At 55.8% G+C, this 23,112-nt stretch overlaps 2 protein-coding genes across 4 annotated transcripts; both read right to left on the minus strand.

Annotated features, from left to right (window-relative positions):
- Positions 1-3,323: 3,323 nt before the first annotated feature.
- EGLN2 (egl-9 family hypoxia inducible factor 2) lies at positions 3,324-12,415 on the minus strand. The gene is made up of 6 exons (XM_027515756.1): positions 12,329-12,415; positions 10,204-11,258; positions 5,080-5,199; positions 4,500-4,636; positions 4,256-4,323; positions 3,324-3,958 (listed from the first exon to the last, which is right to left on the minus strand). Exons 2-6 carry the CDS (start codon positions 11,020-11,022, stop codon positions 3,903-3,905), a joined length of 1,200 nt encoding a protein of 399 aa, XP_027371557.1. The 5' UTR covers positions 11,023-11,258; positions 12,329-12,415; the 3' UTR covers positions 3,324-3,902.
- Positions 12,416-13,888: 1,473 nt separating this feature from the next.
- On the minus strand, positions 13,889-22,872 carry RAB4B (RAB4B, member RAS oncogene family). 3 transcript variants are annotated; one of them, XM_027515765.1, is made up of 8 exons: positions 22,711-22,872; positions 21,408-21,488; positions 21,029-21,143; positions 19,443-19,505; positions 19,205-19,359; positions 17,503-17,598; positions 17,282-17,412; positions 13,889-14,290 (listed from the first exon to the last, which is right to left on the minus strand). In XM_027515765.1, the coding sequence occupies exons 1-7, from the start codon at positions 22,724-22,726 to the stop codon at positions 17,297-17,299; spliced, it is 642 nt and encodes a 213-aa protein (XP_027371566.1). In that variant the 5' UTR covers positions 22,727-22,872; the 3' UTR covers positions 13,889-14,290; positions 17,282-17,296. The 3 variants fall into 3 exon arrangements, with proteins under 3 accessions (XP_027371566.1, XP_027371567.1, XP_027371565.1); XM_027515766.1 differs by lacking the exon at positions 21,408-21,488; XM_027515764.1 differs by lacking the exon at positions 22,711-22,872 and having other exon boundaries at positions 21,408-22,262.
- Between the last annotated feature and the right edge of the window lie 240 nt (positions 22,873-23,112).

The raw sequence follows: 23,112 nt of genomic DNA on the forward strand, positions 1-23,112 counted from the left end.
TCTGGCATTATAGCGCTGTCATTGCTGGTCTTGCTACTGGCACCAGCCAGGTGGGGTTGGGGTGCACGCAGCACTCAGAGGCAGGGAGCCCTACCTCCTAGGGCCACTCCACTCCGGCTGCTGGGGAGCTTGCTGCAGTTAAGAATCTGGAGGCCTGGACCCTGCACTCATGGAGGAAGCCCCAGGTTGGGGGGGGGGGGGCGGGGGCGGGGTCAGAATTCTGGATTTCTGGAAGTGGGGCTGGGGGCTGGAATTCTTAGCTCCCTGAATGAAGACAGAGCTGAGGGCTCAGACCCAGCGAGTCCAGAGAGAGGTTGAAGGGCCTAGAGTCCTGCTTCCTGGGGAAGGAAGCGACGGAGTGGGAAGTTAGATCTGGAGGGAAAATGGACAGTGGGCCTGAGCTCCGGGTTCAGGGCGGAGTCTCGCTGCCACACGCCAACCCTTACTCCCGGGTCCTGAGGGACGGGGAGCCTACGGCCGGCCGCCGCAGCTGTTTGGTCCCAGGGGAAGAGGAGCAGAGAGGTCTGTTCTGGCTCAAAGCGGCAGGGGGAGGGGGGCGGGTCCTGAGGGCCCAGACACCTAGTGGTGAGGGGGCAGGGGGCTGGGGACCTGAACGTCTAGATTTTGAGGGAAGGCAGAGGGGCTGGACTCCTGGATCCGAAGGAGAAGGGAGCTGGGGGTCGGGCTCTGGGGTCTCGGCGGCGGAGGGGTCAGGAGCCCAGACTGGGGCCCGCTGACCACCGGCTCCGTGTAGCTCTCTGGCCGCTGCGGTCCGGTGTTCACGGTGTGGCTGGGCCAGTGCCCTGTAGTGGTGCTGTGCCGCTACGCAGCGCTGCGGGACGCACTGGTGCTACAAGCGGATGCCTTCTCCGGCCGCGGGGCCATGGCAGTCTTCAAACGCTTCACACGCGGAAACAGTGAGGCCCTGGGGTGGGCGGCAGGGGTGGGGGAGGGCCGGGGAGCGGCGGAAGTGCGGCCCGGAATATCCAGTCGGCGAAAAAAAGCTGGATCGGAGAAATGGGGCGGGGCCTCCTAGAGTCAAGGCTAATGAGGAGAGGTTGGGGCGGAGCTACATTGTAGGGGTCGAATGGGAGTAGGGGGGACTGGTTCCTTGTGCAGCCCCTAGAAGAGCCTAAGAGTCAAAGCCAAACAGAGCAAGCGCTGGTCAGGGGTCAGGACCAGCAGAGGCGGGGTCAATGTGTGGATAGGGCCGAGAAGACTGGGGTGGCATCCAAAAGATCTGGAAAAGAAGCAGAGCGAAGAGTTGCGAGAAAGTGGGCTCCATCGCGGGATGCTTCTGGGATGGGGCGTAGCCAACTTATCACCCAACCCCTTCTCTTCCCAATGCCCCCCACACCTCCCCAAGGCATAGCGTTTTCTAAAGGGCCGCGCTGGCCGACGCTACGCAATTTTGCACTTGGAGCACTTAAGGAGTTTGGCTTGGGTACGCAGACCATCGAAGAGCGTGTCCTGGAAGAGGCCGCTTGTCTGCTTGGTGATTTTCAAGCCACTGGAGGTACGGCCTGGAAAAAGAGAGGGACCATTTGTGGGCGTGGACACTGGTCTAGAAAGGACCAAGTGAAGGCATTTGGTGGAACGAAGCCAATAACCCAAGAGCTGGGTGGGATCTGAACCACCCAGCGTATGACCTCATTATGTTCCCACCTCTAGGAGCCCCGTTCGACCCCCAGCGGCTACTGGATAATGCTGTATCTAATGTTATCTGCTCCGTGGTCCTTGGGAACCACTATGGCTATGAGGACATGGAGTTCCTGAGGCTCCTGGACCTTTTCAATGACAACTTTCGCATCATGAGCTCCAGGTGGGGCGAGGTGAGAGGGTCGTGTGCCCAGTCTATGCCAAACCCGAGTGCATGGATCATTAGAATGGAGCAGTCTTAGAATGTTGGAATTGAAGAGTTTCGCAACTTACAACATCGAAGTCCTGGTCCAGACCCCCCCACAGGGAATTAATGGTCTTGTTCAACGTCCGATTGATTTCCTGTCCCCCTAGATGTACATTTTCCCCTCCCTCCTGGACTGGCTCCCAGGCCTACACCACTGAATATTCCGAAACTTCGCTTCGGGTTTTCATCTCTCAGCAAATCCAGCTGCACCAGCAGACGCGGTAGTCTGGGAAGCCCCACGATTTCATCGATAGCTTCCTGGATCAAATAGATAAGGTGCAGGGCCCTGCCGCCCACCAGCAGGCGCCTGGCATGCAGCAGCACCTATCTTCTGTACCCACAGGAACAGAGAACCCCGAGAGCCATTTCCAGGCAGAGACGTTGGCGATGACGATGCATAATCTCTTCTTTGGTGGTAGAGACCACAAGCACCACCCTGCGCTATGGACTCATTCTGCTCAAATACTCATTCGTAGCACGTCTGCAAGCTGGAGAGCTATGGATGAGGGGGCTGGGGTTTGGGGTCGGCCGGAGGCTGCGGTATGCGTAGTTCACATCTCTGGTGGCCCCAGCCAAAGTGCAGGCTGAGCTGGATGACATGGTTGGCCGAATGTGTGCCCCAACCCTGGAGGACCGAGAGCACCTGCCCTACACCAACACTGTGCTGCACGAGATCCAGTGCTTCATCAGTGTGGTGCCCTTTGGGCTCCCGAGTGCTCTCACCTGCGACACTCACCTGCGTGGCTACTTCCTGCCCAAGGTGCCCACTGAGTCTGGGGATCCTGCACAGGGCCGGGGAGGGCCTATCAGCAGGTCTGAGCATTCACCGCTGATGCACAAAGGATTCCTTACATTGGCTTCTAACTGGGCCCTTTTTTGAGTAACCTTGGCACATCTCCCCAGGGCACCTTTGTCATTCCTCTGCTTGTGTCTACACACTGGGTCCCCACCCAATTCAAGAACCCAGAATGCTTCAACCCCACCAACTTCCTAATGACCAGGGCGAGTTCCAGAGCAACGCCTTCACGCCCTTTGCCCTAGGTCTGGGCTGGGCAGGGAGGGGACCAGTCAGGACATGCCCTGGCACGCATGGGTTTCTCACTCCATACCCATGTCCCCAGGAAAGGGGACGTGCCTGGGTGCAGGCCTGGCCCCAACCGACATCTTCCTCTTCCTCACCTCCATTCTGCTGCGGTTCTTCCTGCTCCCTGTGGGGAGCCACTCCGACACAGACCTCACCCCGCAGTGCACTGGCCTGGGCAACGTGCCCCCAGCCTTCCAGCTCCGCCTCGTGGCCCGCTGAAGTCAGATTCAGCTCAGCTCACTGGCTCTCAGACCTCCTTACCCTCTTCGGTCAATAAAGGCCTGAACCGCAGATGGAGGACTCTTCTCAAAAAGAGGGAGTAAGAGAGTCAGATGTGTGCAGCTCTGAGGTAAACTTTTATTTCTTGGCTGATAGGACTTGCACACCCATGCTCCTCCCAGCACCTTTATCCTGCCCAAGCAGTGGCAGCCTAGTCCAAAAGGTGCCATGGTGAAAGGGGTTGGGGAGTCACTTCACATTCCAGGCTGGAGGAGTGGGAGACTTGGGGATATTCCCCCACAAACCTTTGCCAGCAAGAGGCTATGACTCACCCCAACCCCAGATCCTGCGTCCTGGCGGGAGGTGGCGATGCCTCCTTCCAGCTCTCCAAACCTGAGAGGGGCATGACCAGACAGGGCAGGACACAGGCCCCCAGCTCCAGTAACGGAAGGCCCCAACACTGGCTCCTGTCTGGGTCACAACCCCCGCCCCCATCCCAGGGCAGTAGAGGTCTCTCCTCCTCCTTGGTCTTCAGCAATGGACAGAGCCCTCCACACCAGGCAGGACGGAGGCAAAGTCAGAAGCAGTGGTGGTGGCGGGGAAGGAGCAGGCACCGAGACTGGCAGCACCGGGGCCCAGGGCTCTCCTGAAGCCAGGGCAGGCTGTCTGTCCATGCAGCTCTGGGACTGGCCACTAGGTGGGCGTAGTCGGCTGTGACACGGGCACTTGGACCCCTTTCTGTCCTGATGCTGGGGAAGAAGAGGGACAGGGGATTGAGTCATCGGGGAACGAACAGAGGCCAAGGAAAACTGGGAAGATCGGGAGAGCATCAGAAGAGATGGGGCTCATGCTGGGGACACCAGGTGAGTCAACTGTCTAGGGAAAATAGGCAAAGATGGGGAAAAATGAGCTGCAAGGTTCAGTGACTTGAGATTCATCAAGAGATGATGAGATTCATCAGAGATTGATGAGACAGCTTGAGGCCTAAAGAAGTACATGGAACAGAAGGACTTAAGAGGCGGGGTCACCATTTGGGAAGCAGGTACCTAGCTGATACTTGTCTTTGGCTGCTGCTCGCTCCTTGGCATCAAAATACCAGACAGTGATGGCGTACCTGGGGACCAGAGCAGCCCCAGAGGGCCATTAGAGATCACACTTAATTCCACCATCTCCAACCCCCCAGCCGCCCCCCTCTTGGCATCCCGTCACTTCCTAGTCACTCCAGGGGTCTGACAAGACTGCTAGCACAGGCAGAGTAGCTGGGCACATCCCCAGAAATATGGATCGTACCTGGTGGCATAGGCTGGTTTCACCTCATGGGGGTTCCGCCGATCAGACCAGAAAATGAGCAGCCGGTCGAAGAGGGGCTCAATGTTGGCTACCACGGGCCGGCCCTCAGGGAATATCTGCAGCAGGCCGCCATGCACCTGAGGGCGGGCCAGAGGATGAGGCAGGAGGCTGGCCAGCACTGCTTGGAGCCCCGCCTCCCCTTGCACAGCCAACCCACAAGGGCCCACCAGGGGGCATAGTAACTGCACAGCTCTCTCCCTCCCACCACTCAAGACTCTGAAAATGAATGACAACCCAGGGTCTGCATCACCATGGAAACGGGCAGGAAGCGACTAAAGACGACAGGAAATGGGGCGGGGGAAGTGCGCCTTAGGCTGGGGGCTGGGCAGACTGCACCATTTCCCAACACCAGGAGTCACCACCACACAGTCGGCTGGAGAGGAGGTGCCATTTCCAGGAAGGGCCCCTAAAAGATTACACCGCCCCCCAGTGGGTTGAGAAGAGGACCGGGACCATACGAGCAGCTGAGCGGGGAGAGGAAAAGACTGTGGATGAATGCCACCCCACTCCACCATCCTACCTTGACATCCCAGTTCTGATTCAGGTAATAGATACAAGTGATGCAGCGCCCGTCGCCATGGGGATTGTCAACGTGTCTGACGTATCCCAGCCCATTTCCTGGGTAACATGCCACCATGGCCTGGCAGAGATGAGGGAGATAGGGTTTACTGAGGGTTTACTGAGGCTAGCAAGCAGGGACTTTTGAGCAAGCTAGCCATTACCTCCTCTTTCTCACCCCTTTCAGCCCCTCACCTCTCCTCAAGGGTCCTGGGGGCTCCAAGGGTTCCAGCACCCAGACGTTCCTTTTTAGCCAAGCCTCTATCCACAAGAAACCTCAGCTCCTGGCCCCAAGAGCCCACTTCCCACACACACGAGGCACACAAAGATTGAAGGCAAAAGGAGAAGGGGGCACAGAGTTTGAGATGGTTAGATAACATTACTGACTTGATGAACATGAATTTGAGCAAACTCAAGACACTGAAGAACAGAGAAGCCTGGCAAGCTGCAATCCATGGGGTCACAAAAGGTCGGACACAACTTGGCAACTGAACAGCATACACATGCGCCGAGTGTGGAACCAAGATGCAGCTCAGTGACTGAGGGTTTGGTTTTTTTAAGATAACCCAATCCCAACCTCAAATATTTCAGTAGAATAAAACCAATTTAAATGTTATTTAAACGTTTTCTGGTATACAGGGATGTGGCCTCAAAGCCCCACGTGAGTTCTCTCCCAGAGCTGTAGAGTTGGAATGACCTGGGACACTGATGCCCAGGCCCACCTCCGAGGTTCTGAGGTGCTTGGCCTCAGGTGCAGCCTCGAATTTTTAAAGGTTCCCAGGTAACTCTAATTTGCACAATGTTGAGCAGCACTGATCATAACGACAAAGAGTATCTGCTAGATACAGTCTCCTACATGTGTCAACAATTCCAAAACCTATAACATGACTAGAACCTGAGATCTAATCACATCTCCAAGGACACCCTGTCAAGTAGCCTTGGACAGTCTCATCACCTGAACGGGCCTCAAATGCCTCATCTGTCAAACGGGGATAACACCTCCTGTTCACAGCAGTAGCATGAACCCCTCAGAGAATATGACTTTGGAGGCTCCTGACCCCCACAGACCTAAGAGTTAGGCCTCATCCCAGGCCATGGTTTCTATATGAAGAGGTCTAGCCACAGGGTTCCCCCTTCTCTCCTTGACTGCTGCTGCTGCCCAAGCCAGGCCTAGCCACGCTGAGCTCTGGGCCTGGCCACTCTGGGCCTGTATCCACAAAATGACAGGTGTGGTGTGAGTTAAAGGCCCAGTGTTCCCACAGAGCTAACCCCTGGGTTCAAGTCTCACTGTGGCCTCAAGAGCTGTAATGCTGGGCAGGGGACTGAACTCTGTTTCAGGCTCCTCATCCCTGAAATGGAGCGTAACAACTACTTCATAGCTTGCTGAATGAGACATAAATGTCTGGCAAGCACCCGGCACAGTGCCTGACACATGACAATTAAAGCACAGGCTGAAATTGGAAAGGTTCCTGTCCTGTCCTCTGCCCACAGCCACTGGGAAGGCTGGACAAGGTGAAGGAGGAAACACTGGCATGAAGCTCCCATCTGGGGATCCTCTATGTTGACCCCTCGTCCCACACTGATGCCAGGACAGACTCTGCTGGCCCCTGCTCCCCATAATGCTCAGCTACACCTGGGGGCCATGGCCATCTGCCACAGCCCTGGGGTAAACATTCCCAATCGAAAAGATCGGCATCTGCTGCCAAAACCAGGAGGCTTGCCAGGCACTCCATGGCAGGCCAGGCTGACTCAACCCCTCCGGCCTCCTCCCAGCTTATTCCCCGGGGCTCACCCCAGCACAGAGAGTAAACTGCTCTGTGTTAAACGTGTGCACCTGGTCCACCACAGCACCTGCCCCGGGCAAGAGGCCAGGACAACTGCCACCACCATGGCTACCCAGTGGGGTGCCTTTCTCTCTGGCAACATGAGGGCAAGGTCCTGGCCCCCACAACCCCAGGTTCCAAAGAACTTTCTTTGCACTGCTCACTCCCTGTAGACGGCTAAGTGCAGGGAGCAACTAGTTCACCGAGAGGAAAGGATCCCTGGCTGTGGCCAGAATGGGGGGTGGCCTGGAACCAGTGAATCACTGATTAGGGACAGGCAAGCCCTCCCCAGTCAGAATCCAAGCTAAGAGTTTGCCAATTTTGTTTGAGGATGGGGTGGGCAAAGCGTTCCAGGGCTGAAACCTCTTTCCCCACACAACTGCCAGAGACCCTTTACTCCCCCCTCACCACAGCTCAAATCCCTTCAAGTTCCTCACTGCATCCCCAGAGAACACAAATTCCTGACCACAGCCTCCTAACTACCTCCGGCCTCGCAGTCCTCCTGACTCTTCCTGACCAGGCTGAGCTCACCCCCAGGCTTCTGCACCTGCCGGGAACACTCTTCCACTGGCCCCCCTTGTTAGTCAGTCTCGGGACCAGGAGCACCTGGAGTCCTCTAACTGAAGGCCCCTGGGCTCACTTCCCCTGCCATCCCCCTCAAAGTGCAGTCGGCACAGGCGCTTGTTTACCCAGCACTGGCCCCCAGGGCCAGGCCAGGCTCCCCAGGGCCGAGAAGGGAGCTGCTGACTGAAAGCACTCTTCTTCTGGGCCTTGGGGCCTCCGTGTGTCCTGCCCATGCCCCTCACAGGACTTCCCACGCGCAGGCGGGGACACACACTGTAGTCTTTCATGAAGCAGGACTCCTGTGTCAGGCGAGACACAGAAACAAGCCCTTCAAGGCCCCACCCTTCCCCCCACGGATACTCACCTGGGAATGGGGGGTGGGGTAAGCATCCTCTGGCCTAAGAAGCATCTACTTCCCACGCCCTCAAGGGAAAGGGACAACAAGCAGAGTAATGTGGAAACATGTTCTTTACACTTCCATTTCCGGGAAGGGGCAGCTAGGATAAGGGACAGCTAGAACCAACATGCCAAGAGCCCCCACAAAGCACACACACACAGTACCCACCCACCCACCAAGTCAGAATCCCAGGACTGAGCCAACAGCAGGCCCCACCTCCAAACTGGTCTTAAAGGGGCCTCCCCGGGACCCCTATGGTAGTCCTTGAAGCCAGTGCAAATCAAATCCCTCCCACCTGCCAGTCAACTGAGCAGAGGAACCAGGGAGAGGAGGCAGGCAGAGGAACACAGGAGCCGAGTTCAGGAAGCACCGAGAGGTGGGCTGTGATTGGCCGCAGCCACACTGGTGACCTGAGCCCCCACCACCACTGCCGCCAGCACATCTCAGCACCTCACCCATCTTACTCCAGAGCCTGGGGCAGAACCCAGATGCTGCCCTCTGAAGGTGAGGAAGCTGAAGCTGCTGTCTCACCGGGGCAGGGGAGAGTCAGAGAGGAACTCCAGTGATTGGGTTGGCTCCTCCCTTCCCTTCTCAGTCCAGCCAGGTTTGTTCTTACCTCCTAGCGCTAAAAAAGTCTCAACCCCCAGCCATCCACCCCCTCCAGGGCCCTGTTTCCAACCACATCCAAGGCACTGAAGGAGAGGAGATTCATGAGGAGATTCACGTATTCTCCTTTCCTTCCTAAAGTGGCCACAGACTAGCTAGGCAGTTAACCTGGTTTTCCTATCCTGTGATAAGCAAACTGAGGTTCAGAGAAGTATCCCGCCTTGGGCTATTCAGTTCTTGTGGTCTCCCCCTAACCCCCCTCCTGTAAGGATGGATGACCCTGGGGAGAAGGTGCTGGGCACCCTGTGGCTAGGGAGATTCCCACTGACCTCCTGCCCCTGAAGGGCTGCCTCTGGCTCTCAACTACCAAGGTAACAGGAGGGAGAGCAAAATGGGACAAATTCCAGCTGGGGTGGGGAGACCAGCATGGTTTCAGCCTGGGGGGAGCCCTGGTCCCTGAGCCAGTTCCTGCCTAAGAGGAAAGCTGCACAGAGGCAGAACCCAAGATGGGATCTGAGGGAAGAGGGCGGGGACGCCAGGAGCACAGCCTCATGCCTGGAGGGCAGAGCACGGCCTGTGCCATCATCCAGGCATCACTGGTGCAGGGCAGCGGGCACTCCCTACAGTGCCTTGTCCAACCACCACCAAACCATGAACTCCAGGCCAGGGCCCTCACACCCCTCCATGAAAGACAAGTAATGTGCTGGCAGGCTGAAAGGGCCTATGGACTATTGTCTTGTGCAGGGCTCCTGACCCCAGATTCCTGAATGGGCAGCTGGAAGCCCAGAAGGCCTGATGACTGCCCATAAACTCCAATCAAATGAGCATTTTTCTTAAGACAGGGTTTGGTTTTGAGCAGATTAAAAAAAAAAACAAAAAAGATTAGTAACTACTACTCTAAAACAAAAACAGGGAGTCAAGAAAAGACCCAAAGACAGAAGACCAAGTAAACAGACCAGAGCCAGACAGGAATGAAGTGAGGGACAGACAGAACAGAGAAGATGGAGGACACGGACTAGGATGGGGCGGGATGGGCGGGATGGGGTCGTGACCTCCACCTGAGCCAGCGCACAGCCACCCCTGGGAAGCCGGCGTGAGGCAGACATCACAGTACAGCATACAGGGTGCAGTGCGGCCCAGCACCAGGCATGCTGGGCATCTTCCCTCAGCCTGGCACGGACCTCACCACTGCCACCCACCCCTCCCGGTTCCTACCTGGGAGACAGACTAGACAAACAAGACATGCACAGTGGACAGGATGGCCTAGATACACTTGGATGGATGAAAAAATAAGGGAACAGGAAGAACACAAGACGGGCAGACAGAGACACAAACCTTGTCTGCTTGCTCTAAGGCCCATGAACAGACATCACGGGGCTGCTGACCCCACCAGGGCTCAGACACAGATGCAGGGCTATGAATGGCGGCACCTCTCTTCAGGGTCTTTGAGAGGATCCCCGGCAAGGTCAAGAATCGCGGTGACTGTGGGCCAAACCCACAGCTTGCAGGTGCACAAACTAAGGCCCACAGGGCACAAGAGCCCACAGCGAGCTCTGACACTCCCTGCACCAGGGCTGCCTAAACTCTTTTGTGACCCCAGAAGCCTGTCCCCAAACCCACTGATGCTCAGAACAGGCATCCAAGTGCCTGGGGGCCCCGTCCCACCACCCCTCACAGCAGGTCCCTGCGGCCTCACCTTGGTGCGCCCATTGATGACGTAGCTGCCCAGCCTCCCAGCACAATGGCGGATGACAGCATCCACATGGGCCATGAGGGCACCGATGCTTTGACAGCCTGGCTCATGGCCTTCCACCCAGGCAATCTGGTCCCCACGGATGCTGCGTGGCGGGATAGCCCGCTGGCTCACAAGCTGCCCGTCTCGCAGGCGCCCGCCCCGCTTCAGGGCCTCTACCTCCGCCAGCACTTGGCCACCCAGGGCCGCCCCCAGAAAGCTGTCCTTGACGCAGATGCCATAGTACCGCATGCAGGGCACAATGTAGTCCAGGGCCAGGCGCTCGGGCGCCGCGGGCAGCACCTCCTCCCTCAGCCCGGCGCTGGCCTCGCCACTGCCACTGCTGCAGCCCTCCCCCTCCGCCTCCTGGTTCTCCTGCCTGGCCCAGGGCCGCTTGCTGGGTGCGGGGGCATCCCCACCATCCTCTGCCCACTTCCGTTTGGGGGCCTCGGGCCGAGCGCCCTGGGCTGCCAGCCGCTGGCACCCCTTGGTGACCAGTGCCGCAGCACCCTCACTCTGCAGCGGCCGCAGCTCGCCGCCATCCTGGGCACCGAAGCCCTCCCGCAGGGGGCTGCCTGTAGTGGAAGTAGCTGTGGCTCTGGGGGTCCCACTCCCCGCCGAGGCCTCAGTGGGCGCTCCTGGACGGTGGTAGGACAGCAGGGGACAGGGCAGGTAACTCTCCACCCCCATCCTGGCCCGGCTAGGCTCCAAGGGCTCTGACACCGAACCCGGCAACTGAGGGAGAGCCTGACTCAAGGGCTGGGGCTGGCACGGGCTGTCCATGGCAGCAGTGTCTTCATCCCCCGGGCATGGAGGGCACGGCCCAGGCCCATGGTGCCACCCTCCTCCACCTCCTCCTCCTCCACTTGATGCAGCCGGGGGCTGGGGCGGCTGGGCCTGGCGTGGGGCAGGATGAGGCAGGGCAGGTGGTAGAGGCTTTTCTCTCGCCCTGGGGGTGCTCGCTGGTCCCCAAGTCCTCTGCTGTCCCTAGGGGCTTGGGAAGGGACCTGTCACAGTGGCTGGAGAGAAAAAAAATGGAAGGTGAGAAGAGCTACACAGGCAAGCGCACTGGAGGGGAGCAGGGGCAGTGGTAGTGGCAGTAGAGAGCAAGACAGACTTAGCTACAAAGACCCCAAAACCTGAGGTCATGGCGGGAGGGGCAGTGGGGGCGGCGGAGACTCTGGGACTTGGGGGGAGTCACGAAGAGACAAGGGGCAATAAACGGGACAGCTGGAGAAGTAAGGCTGGGTAGGTGACCCACAGCCAGAGGACTGCAGTGGGGACTACGGGTGAAATACATCCTCAGACACAGACCCACAAACAAAAAAGTAAAAGGGGACTCTTAGTAGAAAAGGGTGGCGCAGTGGGGAACTAGAAGTTAGAAACAAACGGGGAGGACTGGCGGGGGCGGGCGGATCAGCCTGGAATACACAGAAAGAAGGTGGGGATCTACGGACCGTGGAAACTGGAGGGGGTGTGGGGGGGGGGGGTCCCGAAACAGAAAAAATAACAGAGCGGAGGAGAGGAGAGAGTGGGCCTGAGACAGCCGGGCAGAACCGGGTGGAGGGGTCGACCTGAGCCCAACAGGAGGAAAGCCCGTTAGGGGCTGACACACACCCAGACGGAAGGGAGGTCCTGAGACGGACAGACGGAAGGGAGTCGTGGGAGCAGGGTCCACGGCGACAGAAGGAAGGGTGGAGGAGGGTTCACGCACTTGGGGACAGGACGAGAGGGGAAAGAGCCCCCCTCCCAAGTCCCTTCGGTGCGGGCCCTGAGGCCCCTCGGGGCGCAGCAGGACACGAAGGCAAGGCCTAGGGACCGCTGGGACCCCGCGTCCCCTCCCCTTCCCCTCTCCGCCCGACGCGCGCCCCCGGCTCCCACCCCAACACCCCCAACGGCCGGCGCTCGACGTGCCCGGCGCGCGCTCCCTCCCCCACGCCCCACCCCCACCTCCCCTCCCCTCCCCGGGGTCGCAGCGCTCCGCCACGGTGCCGGGCGCGCGCCCCCCACACCGCGCCCGGCTCGCGCCGGCGCCCGACCTCCAACTCCTTTTCCGCCTCGTTCCCTTCCCTTCCCGGGCTCTCCTCACCGAGCTTTTTCCTCCGGCCCCGGCGCCGCCGTTTGTGCCAGCCGCCCTGCGCCGCACAGCGCGCCATACCCCGCCCCCACCACCCGCGACGCCCCGCCCCCGCCTCGCCCGGTGGACACGTGACCGCGTCCGGGCGGAGGAGACGGACAGGCGCAGGCGCGAGCCGCGCGGGGCGGGGCGACGGAGTTCCGAATACCCTCTCCCAGGAGAAAGGGGAAATAAATGGATCCGACGGTGACGCCGGGCTTCTGGGCGCCCTCCGCCCCGCCCCTTTTGTGCGAGAGGAGGAACGCAGTTAGCAAGGGCCGGATAGGGCCGGGGGGGGCTGGCGTACGAAGCCAAGCGAGTGGGAGGGGCATGTAAATTAGCCTATTTACATAGGCAGGCAGGCCCGTCTCCTTGGAGCGGAGAACGCTGCGAGAGGATGAGTAGCGGGGGTCTGGGAGTGGCATGTAGATAGATCATGGATGTTACTAACATGGACAGCTCCTCCTTCTCACAGCCGAAGATTTAGGACTGAGAAGCGTCTGGGCAAATAGTTAGGAAATGTATGTAAATTTGCACAGCAAGTAATTTACATAGGGACATTTTATAAAGGAGAAGAAAAAAGCGGAACGTCCTTGAGAGAAGGGAGAGAGGACTAGAAGGGATGTGCAGATTCTGACCCGCTCTGCCCTGCCCCTTCGGGACAACTGTGTGGAGTCCGAATAAAACCAGCTAGGAAAGCCAGAGAAGACATTTGCATGACTGTCTCAAGAGTCTTTTGAACAGTCTGGACGACCAGACCTAGGGGGATAAAATGCAGATAAGGTCATTTAAAATGCCCCACCTCCTCCACCAGCCCCCAGGCTGAGCAGGGCCTCGGGCCTCCCTTGAGCATGGTTTAAGGCCAGTGTGGGGGAGGGAGAGCCATTGGGAGTGTCCTCAGTGGGTGGCACCAGTCCCTGGCAGAGCCCGTGCAGGTGTCAGCGGTCCACCTGGACACAGGAGGTAACACACTGATCTTAAGTATGCATGGGGGTTAGGGTAGTACAAAAAACCACAGAGTCTTCAAGGGCACACACAGGGTTCATGGTCACACACAGGTGTGTCAACAGAGCCAAATACACACCAAAACACACACAGATCTCAGGGGCACATATGCACAGTCAAGCACTAACTAGACACTGCCTCGGACTTTCAGGCATCAGAAATGCGTAAGTATCACCCACTGGGCAGACCCAGGGCTCACCCACAGGCCTGAATTCTCATTCCCTAGCCTCGGTGTCCCAAACACCACCACCCTTGTAGACACAATCACCAAGGGCACAGAGCACTCACAAGCAAAGTGTCACACACACACAAGCGGCACCCATTCCTACAGATCCCATCACACCCATCACAAACAGAGGGACCTTCGTATTACATATGTGGGCATTCCTCCACAACAGACACCTGAGCCATCAAGTCATGGTGGACCCCCACACCATGTCCAACCCTAAAACATGGACTCCAAACATAATCAGGGACCTCATCTGCCTCCCTTCCCTCCCCACCACCCCAAAATGACAGAGGCTATGACACAGGTGTAAACAATGCTTTATGGGGGTGGGGGGGCATTGGAACAGGACAGGCCTCCAGGTAATAAATAACACGTACTCGCAATGGCAGGGCCAGGGATGCTGAGACCAAATGGCCGTGGTCTCAGGCTTTGTGAACTCTCTGAGTATGCTCAAAGAGGAGTTAGGGGTTCAGGGAAAACAGGGGTTAGCCAAGACAGAGGAAGCAGCAGCAGGCACGGAGAGAATCCCCCTTCCCCCATGGCTCAGTCTTGCCCCTCAGCCAGGCCCCACCAGGCCAGGGAAGGGAGACCGGTGGCAGGGCAGCTTCTCTGGGGCGAGGGCAGGTGAGGGGCTCGGCCTCCCAGGGCCTGTGTCTGGGCCCCAGACGGAAGGATAGGGCTGGTCCTGGAGAGCAGGTGAGCTGCAAGAAAAGTGTGCGGTGAACTGGGGGGATCCCAGGTCCGTCAGCTGCAGCTTTTGTCTCCTTTCTGGGTATCTTCCTGCCCTCCTATCTGTGCCCTTCTGTCTATACTTTTTCTCCCTAACCTGCTAAATTTTCTGACTTTCTGTTTCTTGTCTGCAGGTAATGTGCAGCTCTCACTCTGAGGGCACCCGCATTCCCCCGTGTATTTGCCTCAGAGAGCTGTCTCCTTGAGTCTGTAGAGGGGTGTCTCGTTGTCTACATTCTGTGTCCCCACCTTTGTATCTCTGTGTTCCTCTGTGTTCCTGGACCACCCTGGCTCTAGGTCTCATTCCTCTATGTTCCTGAACCACCTCAACTCTAGGTCTCATTCCAGTGTTTCCCGAGTCAGAGATATATCTGGCAATCGGTTCTTGCTTTGTGGTTATCTGAAGACAGCATTACCTGCGAGCTTCTAGAAATACCCAGATCACTTCAGAATCTCTGGGGTAAGGCCCAGGCACCAGTAGCTTTTAAAGCTCTCCAGGTGATTCCAGTGTGCACAACTGCATAAGTAGGGTAGGAAATCAGTTTGGTGTGCCTTGAGCAATTTTTCATTGAAATAGAATAAAATAAAAAATACCAGAGTGCTTCATAATAATGTTGGTCCATAGACACAGAAAGCAAGTGGGTGTAGGTCAGAAGCTGGAGGGGGAACAGAGAGTCAATGTTTAATGGGTATGGGGTTTCCTTTTAGAATGATGAAATTGCTTTGAAATGAGACAGAGGTGATGGTTTCATAACCTTGTGAGTGTACTAAATGCCACTGAATTGTACACTTTAAAATAGCTAAATTTATGTGAATTTCACCTCTGTTTTAAGAATAGTAGTATGAAGAAAATGTGTGTTTTAGTTTTCTATGTGTGTGACTGCATTAGAACAACATACAAAGTGTATTTCCTCCTGTAGAGTGCAATCAACAGTTTGAAAATGCACTCTTATTAGATTTGATTCACTGAGAAAACCCTGAAACAGACTCAAATTATGTCCTAAGGTGAAGAGTACACACCCATCTGTTTCTACACAGCCCAGAGTCCTTAAATTGGATAAGAAAAAAAAATAATAAACAGTCTTTAGTTTATTGAGTCTTAGTTTACTGTCAGGCCTTGTTCTTAGCACTTTACATGACTTGACTTAATTAATCTTCTAAACACTCACTTGAGGTAGGTACTATTATTAGCCCCACTTACAGATGAGGAAACCAAGGCCCAGAGACATTAAATAATTTGCCAACAGTCACGCAACTATGCAGTGAGAGTCAGAGTATAAATGCAGGCAGCCCAGCTCTGGAGTCTGTGATTTGTCACCTTCTCAGATGGGGGAGACAAACACCATAAATAATGATGGAGGGGACAGAGTTGAACACTTTAAAAAGGAGGGACAGGGGCTTCCCTGGTGGTCCAGTGGTTAGGACTCTGCGCTTTCACTGCTGAGGGCGAGTTCCATCCTTGGTTGGAGGACTATGATCCCACAAGCCATTCAGCACAGCCAAAAACAGGAAATAATAATAATAAAAAGGAGGGGCAGTTGTGAGACTGCCCATCTAGAGAGAGTGACCCCTTTTGGGAAGAGACATTTTAGCAGAGACCTGATGATGAATGGGAGTTGGCCTGAGAAGGGAGGTAGGAGAGGCATGGCTGATGCAGAGGCCTGGAAGGAAAGGAGCCCCGCTCCAAGAGCTCACCCTTGACTCATCTCTCTCAAATCCATTCATCTGGAAATTATGTTGGCCCTGCTCTCAAAGTACCTGTGTCCAAGGTCTAACCACTTTGCTCCAAGGCCATCCTGGAGCTGCCAATGGTTGGGGGGTGGGGAGTGGCAAGTGGGTTTGAAGCAGAGAGACAAGAACTGTCAAGACGTAGTCACCCACAGAGAGGTGAAGATGGGACCAAGTCTGTCAAGCCTGCCAAGGACTTTGGACCAAGCACAGGAGAACAAGCAAGGCTTCCTGGAGGAGGCGGGGGAGGTTACCAGAAGAACAGAGGAAAGAAGCAGATTCGTGCTTTAGGAAGTGATTACATCAAGAGGGGACACAGCTGGAGGCAAAGGTGATCTCACCTAACTCACCTTTCCACCCCTCCTCTGCCCCCACCCTGGTCCTGTCCACCACAGTCTTGACTTTGCAGTAGCCTCTTCACTGGTCACTGGGCAACCACCCCTGCCCACACCCCCCCACCCCTCCACAGTCTGTTTGCAGCCAGAGGGGCCCTATGAACACCTGAATCAGATCCTGTCCCTTCTCTGCTTGTATAAGCCAGAGCCTTCCCCATGGCCCACGAGGCCTTCACTCATCTGCTTCCTCCACCCCAACCTCATCTGCTCACCTACCCTCCAACACACTCACATACACACACACATCCACTCACTCCACTGCAGCCACACTGGAGTGGCCTTGACTTCCTCACCCAGGGGAGGGAGGACTCTACCTCAGGGCCTTTGCACTGGCTCTTCTTTCTGCTTATAACACTTCCCCAGGTCCCCACACAACCTTTGCTCAAATGTCTTTGCTCAAATGTCACCTTCGCAGTGAGCCCTCCCCTCATCATCCCATTTGACCGTCTACTCCTCCACCTCCCCACCCTCCTTGATTCTTCTCCATAGCCTTTATCTCTGGCTGTTATACAGTTTGCTCCTGGATCTTGTTTATTGTCTGTCTCTTCCACGAAGGCAGGCATTCTTGTCTGTTTTCCCCACTGATGTTATCCCCCATGCTGTGAACAGGATCTGGCACATAGTAGGTGCTCAACAGACATTTGAGGAATTATGAATGGGAGGGTCGGAGATGCAGGGCAGAGAGTTGGCAGTGGGATGGGAAGAATGGGTGGATCTCCTGTGTCTGGGAAGATGGCCCTTTTTCCTGGTTGTGTCTCCTGTTCTATGTTGCTGTCTTTGCTCTGTCCTCCCCATTGCTGGGAGACCAGCCCTGCAGCTCCCAGGTCCCCAGAATCCCACCTGACTCTGCAGGTCTCAGCAGCCACAGGGCTGAGGGGCCACAGCCTGGGCACTCCGAGGCTGCCGCAACTGGCGAAGGGAGGCATCACCGTACTGAATGCCGGAGCCCATCCTCTCGGGATCCAGTTCACCTGTGGGGAGGGAAGGGAGAGGTCAGGACCAGTCCCTGGAAACCTCTGGGCTCTCCTTCCACTCCCAGTCCGGTCAGTTGGGGGTCTCACCTGAGTCGATCTTGTTCAGAATGGTGCGGGCACATTTCAGGAATGCTTCCTCCACATTCTCACCGGTGAGAGCGCTTGTTTCCAGGAACATTAGCTCTGGAGGGGGCAGGGGGACAGACACTCAAGACAGTCAGGGCCTCAATCAGTCCCCAATCTCCACTCAGACTCTGACCTGCTACCTCTCATTCTGTCCCTCAAGCCTTCACTTCGAGCCTCCGTACATGTGTTTCCCTGCCATGAAAGGCCACTTCCCCAGGTACCCACTGAGCTCTTCTCAGAACTCAGCTCCTATCTCCTCCTCCAGGAAGTCCTCCTAACTTCCCAGGATGAATCAGGTGCCTCCCCTGGGCTCTCATTGACCCGTTCGCCTCCCCCTTCCCAGCCCTGACCTCTTTGGGCTGTCACTCTCTGGAAATGGTCCTCCTCCCTCCACCCTGGGCTGTGAGACCATGAGAGCTGGGCCCAGGGCTATTTTCATCACTGTGTCCCCAGCACCATCTAGCACAGGCCCCATTCATAGTCCACCCATTAGCCATGTGACAAGGCCTCACAGTAAGTCAGAGCCAGCATTCAAACCCACATCTTTCTGATAGCAAATCCTCTAAACCTAGAGGTTACAAAAAAGAAGGAACATGGACAGAGCCTAAGTCAGCAGATGTGGGCCAACATGACGTTTTCACATGAGTTTAGACCTGCATACCTCTTGTTGTAGTCACTAGTTTATTCTCTGGATTCCACATATAAGTGATACCAAACAATATTTTGTCTTTCTCTGACTTACTTCACTTAGTAATACCTTCCAAGTCCATCTACGTTGCTGCAAATGGTTTTACTTCATTCTTTTTTATGGCTGAATAGTATTCCACTGTATATATATACCACTTTAGCCTTTCATCCATTGATAGACACTGAGGTTGCTTCCATATCTTGGCAATTATAAGCAATACTGCTATGAGCATTGGGGTATCTTTTTGAATCCATTTTTTGTTTTTTTAAAGATACATACCTAAGAGTGGGATTGCTGTGTCACGTGGCAGTTCAATTTTAGTTTTCTTAGAAACTGCCATACTGTTTTCAAAAGTGCCTGCACCAGCCTACATTCCAAACAACAGCATACCAGCGGTTTATTTCCTCTGAATCCTCGCCAACATTTGCTATTTGTGTTTTTTTTTAATGATAATGTACTTGCATACCTTTCAATGTGGCTATCAGTCTTGTCCATTCCCCTAATGTCAGTGCCTGCTAACCTGAGGGTCTCCCCTGCCCCTTCTCCCTTATTCACAAAATGTGCCTGTCCCCTATGGCCATCAGAGTTTGCAGTCCCCACATTACACCAATATTCTATGCTGCCTCCCCATGGTGGCTGAAACTTGCTTAGCAGCCAACTTTCATGAAGCACCCATTCATCCAAGCCGTGCCAAGAATTCCCCTGGACCACCTCCCTTTAACCATCTGTGAAGCAGAGTGTGCAATAGTTAAGGGAGGTGGTCCAGGGGGGGACCCATTTTTCCAGATGGGGAAACAGAGTGGTCATATAGCCCGCACATGGCCAACAACCAGATTTGAACGCAGACCTCTAAAGTTGCACATTGCCCTGCTGGGCAGAGCCACAGAGAGCTAGGGGGCTCTCACAGGCTCCCCCTGAATGCCCCCCATCCCTCTGCTGGTCCCCTGCCCCACTGATCCGCCACCTAGCCCTCACCATTCTCCTGGGCAAAGCGGGAGGCCTCCAGGAAAGTGACCTCACGCTCCGGATCCAGGTCCTTCTTGTTGCCACAGAGAATGACCACGATGTTGGGGCTGGCCAGTGTGCGCGCATCCGTCAGCCAGGCAGCCAGTGAGTTGTAGGTCTCCCGGCTATGGAAAAGGGAGCCAGGAGGGAGGCAGGTGCAGCGGCAGGGAGCAGCCCGGGCCCCACCCCACCCGCTCCGTGCACCCACCTGGTGATGTCATATACCAGCAGGGCTCCAGCTGCCCCTCGATAATAACTCCGTGTCACCGACCTGTGGGGCCAGGGGGACTCAGTCACCCCCAAGGCTGGGGTCTGCCCCAAGACTGCCCCCCTCTGCGGAAAGAGACTGGTGGTTTGGAGGCCCCCGTGTACTGCTGGCCCCTCCTCCTAAACCTGGCCATGGTCTGGGTCTCACTACAGTTTCTCCCACTGGTAGCCTACTTCCCTCAATCTTTATCTTGGCTGCCTGCCTCTGTCACAGTCTCTCCCTACTATTTGTTTGTCTTTGGCCACACCGTGTGGCTTGTAGGATCTTAGTTCCCTGACCAGGGATGGAACCTGGGGACCTCGACAGTGAAAGTGCCAATCCTAACCACTGGGCCACCAGGGAATTCCCTCTCCCTCCTTTTGACTTTCTCTGTGTCCCTGTCTTTCTGCATCTCTTCCTTGGTATGTACTGTTCTGTCTCTTGTATGTGTATGTATCTTTAACTCTCTGTTTCTCTCCATCTCTGTTGCTCTGGCTCTGTCATCCTTTCCCTTTCATTCATCCTTTCCCGTTCATTCAACATTTTCTGTCATCCCCCCTTTGCCCAGTCCTGGCCAAGCACTACGCAACTACATCCATTTGGCCCTCTCCTGCTGTTTGGGGTGGGGGGAGGGGCCCTTTCCCAGGGTGGTTAACTGTCTGCTCCTCACTGTGTCGCCAGGCTGGATCCCTCTGGAATTCGTGCAATCACAACACAACCCTTTACAGAGCACTTACTGCCATCTTGGCGCACTGGCACACCTCTCTCTCCTCCATCCTCTCTCTGTCTCTGGGCAGCTCACACAATGAACTCTCGCATGAATATTAACTCAGCAGCTACTCAGTGCTGACCAGGGACCACCCTTTCCCAGAAGCTGGATTCCTCGTTTCTCTCTGCTGGCTATATCTCACTCAGGGTTTCCATGTGTCTATCACCTTTTCTACAGACATTTCCTGAAGACATACTGTGTGCTGAGCCCTCCACATTGCCCTGTCCCCCAAAACATCCATTTCTCCATCTCTCTGGCCACACCTGTCCCATTCTCCCTGTCTTTGTCTCTCACCTCTGAGCGTCCTAATCTTGCCTTCTCTCTCAGTCTGTCTCTTTTTCTGCCTTCCTGACTCTCAACTTTCCTTTTCTGTTTCAGTCATTTTCAGTTACTCTCTGCTCCTTGCCCCACCCCAAGCATCTCCTCCTCTCCAGGCCTTATTGCTCCCTGGGGACAAGTCTCCATCCTTCCAGCCACATGGGTCTATCCCACAGGGTCTCGCTAGGGTCGGTCATCCCTCCCCGGCCCTCTCACTCTTAATCATGCTTCCTTCTCAATCTCGTTTTGTCTGTCTGCCACCCTCTCTTCAAGACACCTTCTTTCTTTGACTACATGGACCTGCTCATCACAGTCTCTCTTGCCCTCTCTCTCTACCTTGCCCACCCCCAGTGGGTCCTTGCTCCCGTCATTATGTTTCCAGGTAACTCTGCATGCCTCTTTCCCTCCTGTCTCCTCCCCTTTCCCCCACGCTTTCTCACTGGGAGCCCAGCCCACCTACCGAAACCGCTCCTGGCCAGCTGTGTCCCAAATCTGTAGCTTCACGGTCTTCCCACCCACGTTGACCACCCGAGATCCAAACTCCACGCCAATTGTGTGGTTGGAGTCCTGTTTGACTGGGAGAGGGAGGGAGAGAAGAGACACGAGGGCGCTCAGAGGATTCCCTGTCCTCCGAGGCCTATGCAAACCCATTCTCATTGCTGGGTAGACTGAGGCTCAAGGTGGACCTCGCAAAGAGTGTATACCAAAGCAAGGACCTGGCAGCCAGCAATGAAGTTGTACCTAAGGCCAGCCCCACCCCTGCCCAACAGCTGCCTACTTGCCTCCACCATGGCCCTGTCCATGGTTTAGTGCACCCAGAACCACTCCCAGAAACTCACATTTATTCTCAATGAACTGATGAAGGAGACATGATTTGCCTGTTCCTGCACTGCCAATCACCAGGAATTTGAAGAGGAAGTCTGAGGGGATGGAGCCAAATTCAAGAAAAACCCATTCGGAGAGAAAGACATGGAAAGATGGAAAGCAGGAGAACATCACAATTACAGGGAGAGAAACAGACACAACAGACACAAGCAGATACAGAACTGTGGGTAACAACCATTACAGATAATTCTTGCAGAGTGCTTACCACATACCCAGCAGAAGTAAAGGTCTTTACTTACATCAACAACTCACTTAATCCCCAAGAAAGCTCTGTGAAGGAGGTATACTAATAATTATCCCTATTTTTCAGATGAGAAAACGGAGGTCTTGAAAGGTTAACTGACTTGCCCAAGATCCCACTGCTAGGTACAGCTGGGATTCAAACCCAGACCAACTGGCTCCAGAGTCCCAAGTAACTATTACTTTGCTAAAGCCTCTTGAAAACCATTTTATCAAGGACTACAATTTTGTCCTTGCTCCTCCCCCCTGCCACCCCGCCCCACAACTTCGCTTTCTACCACTTTCTGATTCATTCACTGCACTCCAACCTCTGGCCTGCAATCTACTCCGTGAAGATGACAAGCTGTTTCCTACCTCAGCGTCTTTGCATTGTTCCCTCGGCTTTTCTCTATTCGTTGAATGAATGCAGCTCCCTCTGACTCCTAATCCATTGTTCTTTCTACTGCACCCTGTTCTCCCACTTTCTACCCATCCATACATCCGGATTTTCCAACTCTGTCTCTCCTTCTCTCCTTCTCTCCCGCAGTCCGAAGCACTACTGCTAGTCTCAAGCTTAAGCCCCACCCCTTGACGCTAGTCCCACCCCCTAGTTAAAGAACAACTCACCCGCAACCGCATTCCAGCCCTCTCCCAGGGTAATCCCAGGATCCAGAGCATCCCTTCAGTATCCCCCAGCCCATCGAGCTCGATCCTTGCCATTCACAGTCAGCTCCGCCCCATCCACTCAGGCTCTGCCCAGACACAGTAAGGATCATCCTTTCCTTCAAGGTCTACCGTGACCCATCCTCACTGCATTCCTCAAATCCCGCCCCAGATTTCGCCCACACCCTAGACCCTCAGGCTCCGCCCAAATTAACTAAGCTCAGCCTCAGACCCACTAAACCCCTCCCAGCATGCTCTAGGCTCTGCCCCATAATACCAGGCCACGCCCCCTGACATATAAGGCCCCGCCCCATACACAGGCCGCATCCTTCCTGGGCCCAGACCCCAGACCCAGTGTCCGCCCACCACCCTCACCGTAGGTCTCAGCCATGACTTGGTCGCGGCCGCTTAGGGCCGCAAAATGGCGACACGGCCGCGCCTGCTCCTCGGCTGGCAGCCGCTCTGCTCGGGGTGCAGCCCCGGCTCCTTCCTACTCCCGGGGCCGGCGCCGCCACTTCCGCCTCCACCCCCCTCCGGCGCGACCCGCTAACGCTGCGGGATACTAGGGAACGCTTCCCCAAGGCCGGGATTGGAGGACTCGGCAGGTAAGGGGCGGGACAAAGGCGTAGATTGGTGGTGAGAGGAGCAGGCGGGACCAAGACGAGCGATTGGTGGTGCCACAGATGCTTCGCCCAGCTCAGAAACGGATTTGGTCAGGAGCCCAGGGGCAGAGTCGATTCCAGATTGGGTAGGAGCGGACTTGGGGGCGGGGATACG

Source organism: Bos indicus x Bos taurus, chromosome 18 (assembly GCF_003369695.1).
Source record: "Bos indicus x Bos taurus breed Angus x Brahman F1 hybrid chromosome 18, Bos_hybrid_MaternalHap_v2.0, whole genome shotgun sequence".
Lineage (NCBI taxonomy): Eukaryota > Metazoa > Chordata > Mammalia > Artiodactyla > Bovidae > Bos > Bos indicus x Bos taurus.

Coding starts and splice junctions, on each gene's coding strand:
- EGLN2 (XM_027515756.1), bottom strand. CDS start 11,022: ATGGACAGCCCGTGCCAGCCCCAGCCCTTGAGTCAGGCTCTCCCTCAG. Junction 5,200..10,203: donor TCATCAATGGGCGCACCAAG/GTGAGGCCGCAG, acceptor CATCTCTGCCAG/GCCATGGTGGCATGTTACCC. Junction 4,324..4,499: donor AAACCAGCCTATGCCACCAG/GTACGATCCATA, acceptor TCTGGTCCCCAG/GTACGCCATCACTGTCTGGT.
- RAB4B (XM_027515764.1), bottom strand. CDS start 21,564: ATGTTCTCCTGCTTTCCATCTTTCCATGTCTTTCTCTCCGAATGGGTT. Junction 19,506..21,028: donor GCTGGCCAGGAGCGGTTTCG/GTAGGTGGGCTG, acceptor CTGGCCCCACAG/GTCGGTGACACGGAGTTATT. Junction 17,413..17,502: donor TCTGAACAAGATCGACTCAG/GTGAGACCCCCA, acceptor CCCTCCCCACAG/GTGAACTGGATCCCGAGAGG.